The 12,092-nt window shown below is 43.3% G+C and overlaps 1 protein-coding gene across 26 annotated transcripts in view; it reads left to right on the forward strand.

The window, feature by feature from the left end:
• Positions 1-12,092, forward strand: part of PARD3 (par-3 family cell polarity regulator) — a 771,876-nt gene that overhangs the window by 106,260 nt on the left and 653,524 nt on the right. For all 26 annotated transcript variants that reach the window (XM_068235737.1, XM_068235760.1, XM_068235761.1 and 23 more), the window contains exon 2: positions 1,807-1,908. In XM_068235737.1, coding sequence (XP_068091838.1) covers positions 1,807-1,908 — 102 coding nt within the window. The remainder of the gene's footprint in view (positions 1-1,806; positions 1,909-12,092) is intronic.

Consider the following 12,092-nt stretch of genomic DNA (forward strand, 5'->3'; position numbering starts at 1 on the left):
GTTTGCTGAAAGTAAATTGAAATTATTGGCTGAACAGAAAATCACGATTGGGGTGTGGGAAGGAGCCTGGCAGATCGCCACCCTATAGCATTGCACTGCAAAGCTGTTGCTTGATCATTCCCCCGGCTCCCCCCAGTAGATTACATGCTCAATCTTATTGAAAACTGACATCCTGTGTATGGCAGGATTAGCTCCTTCTCAGTTTCAGATCAGAGAGGGTTTGATTGGTTTCCCACATTGGTAGGCAATGTATAGGTGTATGGTCACCTTCAGATTCTAAACGAAAAGCATGTTGCGGGAACAGGCCCTACGTCGTCTGTCTGCCATCTGATAACATTATCCTTTTTCAAGTCAACATTATAGCAAGTTCATACAAGCATCTGGATGATTCATTTGTTTGCATATGTTAGAGGGTACAGGAAGAAGAGTATATGGAATCGTATGGAGAATGCACACATTTTAAACCTGAGCCTGAGAATGCCACGTTAGTGATGATCAGTGGGATCCTGATATTTTCGAAGATGCAGATTTTATTTTAATAGCCATTTTTAAAGCTATATACACACACTATACAAACATGCTATACAAAAAGTTGTTTGAAATGAATAACAGACTTTGCCGGACAACAATCTGTCCCACTCCTTCCACGTCTCTAAACTAGAATTAGTACACAAGTTTGTCAGTTGCTTAAAACAAGTTTAGTAATCAATTCATGAAAGATAATTCATGGAAACATTAGACTGAATTACCTTTTGTGGCCTCCTTTCACTACTAAGTCTAATTCTCTACCCTACAGATTAGCGCTTCACCCTCACACCCCAAATTTAAAGAAAACCTGTACTGAAAAAAAGTTCCCCTGGGGGATACTCCCCTCAGTAGGGGGAAGCCTCTGGACCCTATCGAGGCTTCCCCCGTCCTCCTGTGTCCCACAGCGGTATTGCTGCAGCCCCCGGAACGCACAGGCGACAAATCCGACAGCCTGTGCAATATTTTCCTTTTCTGGCTCCACCGAGGACGCTGTTGCGGCTCTTCTGACAGAGATAAGCGAAAATAGCCCATCTCCGTCGGGTCCGCTCTACTGCGCAGGCACAGGAGACTTGCACCTGCGCAGTAGAGCGGCCCGACGGAGAACGGCTATTTCCGCCTATCTCAGTGGGAAGAGCGGATACTGCGTCTGTGCTGGAGCCAAAAGGTAAATATTTACATCACCGCCGCTCCGGGAAGATTTTCTCCGCCGCCGTGGGACTGAGTACGACGGGGGAAGCCTCAATAGGATCTGGAGGCTTCCCCCACCCGAGGCGAGTACCCCCTAGGGGAGTTTTTTTCATTACAGATTTTCTTTAATCTCCTGCTTTACCTTAACCCATCCATTACCACATAGGAACACCAGCCCTAATTTTAGCATTTTGCCTAATGGTACATTATCTGCTATTAACCTCAACCTAACACAATAGTTTTCCTTAACCAATAACAGTATCCTGAACCCTAATCTGAGCTTTTGTCTGTCACCAACCTCCTACCCACTAACCTTCCTTTGGCCTGTCTTACATGAGATTAGTGTTACCTATAGGAAAATAACACATCAACCTCCACATAACCCTAACCTTCCCTTTGCCTGATTAACCTGATAGATCAGTGTTGCCTATCGGGACACATCATCTGCCACAAAACCCTAACCTTGAGATTGGTGATACCTATCAGGACATAACCTCTGCAGATGTTTCGGTAGAGCTATCCATCTAGGTTCTGTAGGTATTATGGTAGCACTAAATAGTAGTTAATCCTAATTCTTTTTGCTGTTGACAGGATTCCAACTACTGGATTCAGGTTCACCGTTTAGAACATGGCGATGGTGGAATTCTGGACCTTGATGACATTTTGTGTGACGTGGCTGATGACAAAGACAGAGTAAGTGCAAATTAATAAAATGGATTGGATCCCTCAGTACAAATAAAAAAAAAAAATGGATCCCTCGGTGAAAATAAAGTTTTTTTTATTTTTATTCCCTCCAGTGCTGTTAATGTTGATTTTTGTTTCCTTTAACAATGTATGGTTACATCTTCTGCAGTACCAAATACAAACTATACATTTGTCACCATGTTTAAAGCAAGACTGGATAAGCTATAAAGTCCTGTTTAGCACGGAAAGTGTTTTGTGTTTTCTTCATCTACAGTAGAAAAGGCCATTGAAGTTAGGAAGCAGCTTTGAGTTTTAGCATCACAGTCTCCTTGACTCCAGGGTTTTAGAGAGTTTGACTTATTGGACATCTTAAATGGTCCATACAAGGAGCGGACAAATTAGTATGGAGTTTGGAGCCATTGACAACTGTTAAAAATGTTCTTAAAAAGTACATCTGTCATTCTAAAGGAGTCCTGGCTCCTTGGTATTTGTCAATCTCTGGTCTACACCAAATGATGGTTTCCGTCACTCTGTTGGTGAGATGTACATTTTTGAAGGTTACCTATTCTGAAATTAATTTGCACAGTGCCATATTTTTTTAATACGGCTTGCCTGGAGGACTTTGGAGTTGGTACACAGAACCTTCAACCACCAACTTTTTAATGTATGCTACCTCAGACTCCAGTTCCTATAATTATGAATTAATATAGGAAATAAATTACTGATATACTAATTATATGTTTCTCATGTTGACTTCAAGCACAGAACAAACAAGGTATTTCATCACTGGCAATGTGACTCATCAGGCTACTTAAAATCCTAACCTATTAAAGCTTAGTTGTAGAGGCTTATAGCTGTACCATTTTGGCTTTATTATGCTCTTCTCAATAAAGGAATTGCAAACAATTTGCAAATGATGTAGGACAAAACTTAAAAACAAAGAGGAAAACCTAGAGGCTATACAGTGGGTTGCAAAAGTATTCGGCCCCCTTGAAGTTTTCCACATTTTGTCACATTACTGCCACAAACATGAATCAATTTTATTGGAATTTCACATGAAAGACCAATACAAAGTGGTGTACACGTGAGAAGTGGAACGAAAACCATACATGATTCCAAACATTTTTTACAAATAACTGAAAAGTGGGGTGTGCGTAATTCGGCCCCCTTTGATCTGAGTGCAGTCAGTTGCCTATAGACATTGCCTGATGAGTGCTAATGACTAAATAGAGTGCACCTGTGTGTAATCTAATGTCAGTACAAATACAGCTGCTCTGTGAGGGCCTCAGAGGTTGTCTAAGAGAATATTGGGAGCAACAACACCGTGAAGTCCAAAGAACACACAAGACAGGTTGAAGACAGGTCAGGGATCAAGTTATTGAGAAATTAAAAGCAGGCTTAGGCTACAAAAAGATTTCCAAAGCCTTGAACATCCCATGGAGCACTGTTCAAGCGATCATTCAGAAATGGAAGGAGTATGGCACAACTGTAAACCTACCAAGACAAGGCCATCCACCTAAGCTCACAGGCCGAACAAGGAGAACGCGGATCAGAAATGCAGTCAAGAGGCCCATGGTGACTCTGGACGAGCTGCAGAGATCTACAGCTGAGGTGGGAGAATCTGTCCATAGGACAACTATTAGTCATGCACTGTACAAAGTTGGCCTTTATGGAAGAGTGGCAAGAAGAAAGGCATTGTTAACAGAAAGCAGAAGAAGTCCTGTTTGCAGTTTGCCACAAGCCATGTGGGGGACACAGCAACCATGTGGAAGAAGGTGCTCTGGTCAGATGAGACCAAAATGGAACTTTTTGTCTAAAATGCAAAACGCTATGTGTGGCAGAAAACTAACACTGCACATCACTCTGAACACACCATCCCCACTGTCAAATATGGTGGTGGCAGCATCATGCTCTGGGGGCGCATCTCTTCAGCAGGGACAGGGAAGCTGGTCAGAGTTGATGGGAAGATGGATGGAGTCAAATACAGGGCAAAATTGGAAGAAAACCTCTTGGAGACTGCAAAAGACTTGAGACTGGGGCGGAGGTACACCTTCCAGCAGGACAATGACCCTAAACATAAAGCCAGGGCAACAATGGAATGGTTTAAAACAAAACATATCCATGTGTTAGAATGGCCCAGTCAAAGTCCAGATCTAAATCCAATCGAGAATCTGTGGCAAGATCTGAAAACTGCTGTTCACGAACGATGTGCATCTAATCTGACTGAGCTGGAGCTGTTTTGCAAAGAAGAATGGGCAAGAATTTCAGTCTCTAGATGTGCAAAGCTGGTAGGGGGGGGGGGGGGGGCGCTGAATAATTACGCACACCCCGCTTTGCAGTTATTGATTTGTAAAAATGTTTTGAATCATGTGTGATTTTCACTACACTTCTCACGTGTACACCACTTTGTATTGGTCTTTCACATGGCATTCCAATAAAATTGATGCATGTTTGTGGCAGTAACGTGACAAAATGTGGAAAACTTCAAGGGGGCCGAATACTTTTGCAACCCACTGTACTTTTAGCTTTTTTTGCACACAAACTATTAGATATCTCAGCCCAGTTTTTCACGTGCAAGAGCACTCTCTCTAGGTTTTAAAAAGATATTTTTAATATCAAAAAATGTACTTAAAGAGACTCCGTAACAAAAATTGCATCCTGTTTTTTATCATCCTACAAATTCCAAAAGCTATTCTAATGTGTTCTGGCTTACTGCAGCACGTTCTACTATCACCATCTCTGTAAAAAATCAACTTATCTCTCTCTTGTCACACTTGTCAGCCTGTGTCTGGAAGGCTGCCAAGTTCTTCATTGTTGTGGTTCTGTGATGCATCTCCCCCCTCCTGGCCCCTCTCTGCACACTGCCTGTGTATAATGATCTCTTGAGATACAAAAGGAAGGCTGTATACAGCCTGCTTGTGTATGGATGTATTTTCTATGTGTGGACATACTGTACATCAACCTACTTCCTGTTTTGGTGGCCATTTTGTTTGTTTATAAACAAACTTTTTAAAACTGTTTTTAACCACTTTTAATGCGGCGAGGAGCGGCGAAATTGTGACAGAGGGTAATCGGAGATGTCCCCTAACGCACTGGTATGTTTACTTTTGTGCGATTTTAACAATACAGATTCTCTTTAAGGGACACCCAAGGTGAAAATAAACTAATGAAATAAACCATTGTATCTATCCTCCTCCTATAAATGACTTTTTAAGATATTCCACAGTTTTATTTTACATTTAAATCGACTTAAGTTTTCACTTAGGTTTTTACTGTTGTTTTTGCTCAATGACCCCTTCATTGAAGTATTCCAGTGCTAAAAATCTATGAACTATTGACCCATTTTATCTCTCTCCTGCTCTCAGAAGCCATTTTCTGCTAGGAAAGTGTTTTATAGTTATTTTTTTCCAGAAAGGGTCATACTGTTGTCTGACCCTGTCCTGACTTAGACGGGAACTGCCCCTTACATACCTGATGTTTAACTCTTTCAAGCAGAGAGGTATGGTTAGCGCTGTACATACACATGTCTATCTCATCATGTCACGTCACTTCGGGTATCCTTTAAGAACACCTACACACATGCATAGACTCATAATCTTAATTGTGGTTAGCAGTTACAGTGGCTGGATAGTGTAATGGTTAAGGGCTCTGCCTCTGGCACAGGAAACCAGAATTTTAATCTCAGCTCTTCCTGTTCAGTAAGATTGGTCAAGACTCCCTAACACTGCTACTGCCTACTAAGCACACCTTAGTGGCTGCAACTCCAATGTTTTGATTTTGCCTGGAGAAAAGCATGCTGTAAATGTTCTTTCTGTGCGTAACTTTAAATATTGAATTAGAATACATTGGTTTCCTGTACTAATTATATGAATATAGGCTATAAAGTTGGCTTTTACAGAAGTGAATTTGTCCCATATTGGGCATGTTTCCTTGCAATGTACAGTCCTGATTATGATTGGGAAGCCTGCAGTGGCTGGATCAGGTGGCTGTTTGCATTCAGCGAGTGTTTGTGTCCGGATCAGGTGTCTGGACCTCTCCGCTTTCCTGTGCTGTTGATTGCCAGATTCCTTTCTGTGGAATGTGGATGCTCTACAGGCTGATGTATGAATCATTGGCTGCTGATTTTTGTTCATTGTACATGTGCATATATCTAACAAGGTAGAACAGGCTCGGTATCTGTATACAGAGTGCAGATTAGTTGATTCAGGTTTCACAGAAATCTACAGGCTCGCACAAGCCTGTGATGGTAAAACCAAACGTTTCAGCTTTTCATGGTCTGCTCAGCAGCGGAGCTGCAGGGAAAGATATCTAGTGTTTCACTGTAAACCTCTGTTTTGTCAATGTTACGCTATTCGATTTCACTTTTCAAGGTAAACTCCGGGCAGAGAACATGAAATACTTGCATGCTGAGTGCAACGGAAGTGAAGTATGGTCCAGTGTTAGTCGTGGAGCAGATATGCTGACATCAAAACAACAAATGTTGATTTGGGAAATACCTTTAACCGGTTCAGGGCCACCGATAGTTAGTGCCGCACCTGCCTAAGCTTGATGCAGTGTATGCAGTGATCACGCATCCCCACTGGCAAAGAACTCTGCTGTCTAATTGCTTCCTTCAGGAGTCATTTTCATTGGCTAATCACTGTGATCAGGAAGTACTGAACTGAGAAAAAAAAGGCTCTGGTTCTTCAAGGACAACTGTAGTGGGAGGTATATGGAGGCTGCCATATTTATTTCCTTTTAACCAATACCAGTTGCTTGGCAGCTCTGCTGGTCTATGTGGCTGCAGTAGTTTTTGAATAACACCAGAAACAAGCATACAGGTAATATAGTTGGATCTGACAATGATGTCAGAAACGTGTGATCTGTTACATGCTTGTTCAGGGTCTGTGGCTAAAAGTATTAGAGGCAGATGATCAGCAGGATTGGCAGGCAACTGGTATTGCTTAAAAGGAAATCAATATGGCAGCCTCCACATACCTTCCGCAACAGTTGTCCTTTAAAGTGGACCTGAACGCTAGCATAGAACAGAAGAAAAACAGATGTCCCCTGTATGTATTTAGAGAATTTAGCCAGTTTAGTTCCCCCTCATCTGTGACTAGTCACCAGTGTAATTTATTCTCTCAGCGGTACCTCGGCAGAGCAGCTAACTTACAAACAGGATGTTAACACGGTCTGATTCCATGAAAGCAGGAAGTGGGCACACTGCAGATTTATTGCAGGATTTGTATTAGCTTTAACAAAGAAATGTTTCTTTAAAGGTATATTATGCTGATGCTTATCTCTTAGAGCAGAGAGGAAGTTCTGAGTTCCGGTCAGCGTTGAAAGGGTTAGAGCTGGCCTTCCTTAGGTAGTTAATGACTAATTGTACAAAGTTTACTGCAAACTTTTGACATGTTAAGTTTCTTCTTCAGGAATTATACAGGACTGGATCTGAACTGTACTATAGTGAATGTAACATACAGAGACTTGGATATGATCCTGATCCTTATTCAGCAATCTGAAACAATGTCACACTGAGGGAAAATATTTCATCCAGATCAACATTTGTTGTTTTGACCAGGGCTGTGGAGTTGGAGTCGGGGTAATTTTGGACACCCGGAGTCTGAGTCTGAGTTGGAGTCGTGGTTTCATAAACTGAGGAGTCAGAGTTGGAGTCAGAAGATTTTTGTACCGACTCCACAGCCCTGGTTTTGATGTCGGTATTTACTGAATGTGATGTATTAGAGGTGACCAATCGGGGTAGCAGCCTCTGCAGAGAATCTAGCTTGTGCCCTGACCACCCGTTTTCAGCCTCCGTCTGCTCCATCTTGTGCTGCTCTGTCCGTTCCACGCCCCCTTCACATAGCAACAGGGAGCTTCACTAGCCTCCAGTCTGTATAGCATTAGCCACAAAGTGTCGCCTTACGAACTAAATCCCAATCCCCCTCTGGAAACATGCCTTGTATGTAGGAACTACGAGAATGAATAAAAAAAAACACAGGACACTGGTAGCCCGTTCTGGTGTATTATCGTAGGTAGATTGGCAGAAGATAAGAGTAAATTATACTCACAAGTGTTGGTTGCTCAAAGAGGCAACCACTCGTCTGGGCATGTGGGGAAGTCCCGTCCCCACTCAGTCTTTCAAAGGGTCAGTTGGAGCACCTTAAGAAAAAAAGCTTCACTCCACAGAAGTGTAGTGAACTCCCCACAGGGTGGGGGGTAAATAAACTACTACAAGGAAATAAGGCACCCTTGGAGGAAATTAATACTTGTATATGTTCGTCAAACAAACATTTCTTGCCTACCTTTAAACAAGGAGACTGGCGCTTGGTAAAAAGATATTTATTAGCAATCCACTTCTGACAATGCATTTCGCGGCTTAAACCACTTCCTCAGGTCAATTAGGGTGCCCAGGACTCTATCTTTTCTACAATAAATATTATAGAATAATTATTAGCATGATTATTATACTAATACATATTATAATTATAACAAGCACAAATCTCCTTGTTAAAGGTAGGCAAGAAACTTTTTTCGTTGAACATACAGTATGCTGGTATTCATTTCCTCCAAGGGCGCCTCCTTTCCTTCTAGTAGTTTATGCCTCGTATGTGTTTACAAGGCTCAAGACAAACTGATACCTGTTCCCCCTGGAGAGAGAATGTTATTATCAGAGTAAAGGATCAACCTGCAGTCACAGGACCATGAGCATTCTGAAGAAAAGTTAGTGAATGTATTATAAGATGATCCGGGAGTGGAAGGGAGGCTGGAATAAGAGATATTGCAATTATACTTTGAGCCCTGACTTTCTGGGAAGCTGAGCTGGGATCTGTAGTCCGGGGCAGCTGTCTCCATGCTGCAGAATTATGACGACGCCTTGTGATTTTGTTGCGGTGTGAGCAGTTGGTTTCTGCACAGATTCTTTATTCTCCCTCTAGAGCTGCAAGCTTTATTCTCTGTGTAATATTATCCAGATTTGCTTGTGAAACCTCATCCATTCCACATGCAGAGTCTCAGGCATGTTCATGTGCTCGCTGGAGATGTCCACCAGTGTGTGCAGCAATCATCACATGACAAATGCCACAGCTCCGCGCCTTCACAACAGCTGATGGCCCCTCCTCCATGTCCTTTTTCATGGCGCGGAGTTATGCCATTGCTTTCAAAGTAAAACTTACTTTTACTTTAATACAGCTATGTTTAAAGGACACCTGAGGTGCAAATAAACAAATGAAATAAATGAATGTATCTATCTTCCTTCTCCTAAAAAAGACTCAAGATTCCACAGTTTTATTTTAGGTTTAAATCCACTTTTTAAGTTTTTAGTCTTTTTATTGTTTTTGCTCAATGACACATTCATTGAAGTATGCCAGAGCTAAAATCTATGAACTCTATTCCGGCGCATTATCTCAACGTGTATGCCCAGCATTAGACACTGTACATACACATGTCTATCTCATCATGTCATGTTGTGTATCCTTTAACCTCCTTGCCGGTTATCCCGAGCTCAGCTCGGGGTAACCTGCGCAGGAGGATATCTCAGGCCCCGCTGGGCCGATTTGCATAATTTTTTTTTTGTTACAAGCAGCTAGCACTTTGCTAGCTGCTTGTAACTTCCGATCGCCGCCGCTCGCCGCCGATCCGCCGCAATCCGCCGCGCCGAGTCGCTCCCCCCCGCCTCAGAGCCCTGTGCTGCCTGGCCAATCAGTGCCAGGCAGCGTTGAGGGGCGGATCGGGATTCATCCCGCCCCGTCGCCATGGCGACCGGGGAAGCCCTGCAGGAAATCCCGTTCTCAACGGGATTCCCTGCATACTCTGATCGCCGAAGGCGATCGGAGTGGGTGGGGGGATGCCGCCGCTTAGCGGCTATCATGTAGCGAGCCCTTGGCTCGCTACATGATTTAAAAAAAAAAAAAAAATGTGCGGCGCTGCCTCCTTGCCGGATTTTTTAGACCTATTTTTTAGAGAATCTGTACTCTAAAATTTTTAAAATAAAAAGCATACCATTCTCTTCATTATGTTCTCCTGGGCCCCTCTGTGCTGTTTCTGTCACTCCCTGCTGCAATCCTGGCTTGTAATGAACAGTTTTAGGCAGTGTTTACAAACCGCTTACTGTGTGACTCATGCAGAGCTTGGAGAGGGTGTGTAAAGCTTCTGCCAATGACAAGCAGTGCTGCACATTCCACACATTCCAGCCTCAGCCCGACAGAGCCGACTGAGGAAAGAAGATAAGATTTATTACAGAGACAATGCAACTAGAAAAGGCTGCAGTAAGACAGACCACATTAGAACCGGCATAAGAACTTATAGGATAGAAGAAATAAGGCTCAAAATTTTGTTAGAGTCTTTAACCTTCCTGGCGGTAAGCCCGAGCTGAGCTCGGGGTATGCCGCCGGAAGGCACCGCTCAGGCCCCGCTGGGCCGATTTGCATAATTTTTTTTTGCTGCACGCAGCTAGCACTTTGCTAGCTGCGTGTGCAATCCGTTCGCCGCCGCTACCTGCCGATCAGCCGCTATCCTTCACGCCGCAGAAGCCCCTCCCCCCAGACCCCGTGCGCTGCCCGGCCAATCAGTGCCAGGCAGCGCTGAGGGGTGGATCGGAGTCCTCTTTGACGTCACAACGTCGAGGACGTCGGTGACGTCATCCAGCCCGCCGCCATGGGATCTCCTGATCTTCTTGAACGGGATCTCCTGATCTCCGATCGCCGGACCTTGTCTCGCTACATGAAGGGGGAAAAAAAAGGCTTTGCTGCCCCCTGGTGGATTTTAATAAACCGCCAGGAGGGTTCAACCACAATGAGCACCTGGGTGCTCCCAGCTACACAAAACATATCAAACGAATCTCCCCCCAATGGAGGTTCTTAAAAGGTGTCGGCTTACAGGAAGTGCAGCTGGAGTTTATGTACCTAGGAGGGGCTGTTCTATAGCCAGCCCTCTCCCCCGTCTATATGGACTGCTCCATTTTCTATTCCCCGTGCCGCAGGTAACAATACCCACGGTAATAGCCTGTATCCCTGGTCACTGTGATGCATGCCAGGGACACGCAATGCATGCTGGGAGATTTAATTCACTGATGTGGTTACATTTCCAACCAGGAGATTTTAGATGTAATTTACAAGTGGTATAAAAATGGTGCTCAATTCCTTTTAAAGTGAACCCAAACTCTTGCACAGGACACAATGAAAACATAACAGAAATGCTCCCTGTATGTATTTAAAGAGTAAAGCCTGTGTAATTCCCCCTCATTAATTGTAATTTAATCCTTCCCTGTCACATGACTACCTATGGTAGAGATGGCAGATAAGCCCATTTGAAAGCACAGGATGTTAGCAGTATGTCTGCTTCCATGAGTCAGGAAGTAGAAACTGTGCAGATTTATTTTAGGATTTGTATCAGCTGTAAAAAAAATTTAAAAAAGTTTTTTTTGTTTAAAGGTTATTATGCTGTTGTGTATCTTTTAGAGCAGAGAGGAGTTCTGAGGTTAGGTCTGCTTTAATATTAATGCCACAGATTTTGTCACTTAATTGTATTGGTTAAAAAAAAAACCCATTAACTTTGCAGCAATTCATGAACTCCTAAAGAGGTCTGTAAGCTGAAAATAACTTTTTTTTTTTTAACTATGAAATCAAATGATTTTGGTACACTTTCTAAAGTGTGGCCTCCCCATTACCAGCTCAGTAAGTCGCCTCTTTGTGCAGGAGTAGATGCACAGAGCAGGAAGCATTGCAACCCGGGAGTACACTGGGTAATACTATGTCATAATCTGATATTCTTACTACACATTCACCATTTTTAGTTTTTTCTGATACTTTTACTGTTTAATGCAGTGGCATTGTAATCTCTGATATAGTAAACCTCTGGCTGTAGTAAACTCTGTTTCTAGGCTCTGACCATGCGCCTGTGTGATTATGCAGTGCATGACCCATTCTGATATAGTAAACTAATTGGCTAGGGCCATTGGAGTTTACTATAAGGGGATTACTACATTTCCTGACATGCATTGCAGTGGATGGAGGCACATAACACTGCCAGGAGCTTCATGCATAGGCTGGGAAGATGGTGAATCCCATATGGATGGGGGCAGAGAAGCATCCCCTCGTAAGGCATGTCAATCACTTCAAACCCCTCCCGCCCCCCCCCCCCTCTCCCCCCCCCCCCCCGGGGGCCTCCCTTTTGAGGATGCTCACTTTATTCATTTAGGTGCGTAGTTGCCTTTA

This window comes from Hyperolius riggenbachi, chromosome 5, assembly GCF_040937935.1.
Source record: "Hyperolius riggenbachi isolate aHypRig1 chromosome 5, aHypRig1.pri, whole genome shotgun sequence".
In the NCBI taxonomy this organism is placed as follows: domain Eukaryota; kingdom Metazoa; phylum Chordata; class Amphibia; order Anura; family Hyperoliidae; genus Hyperolius; species Hyperolius riggenbachi.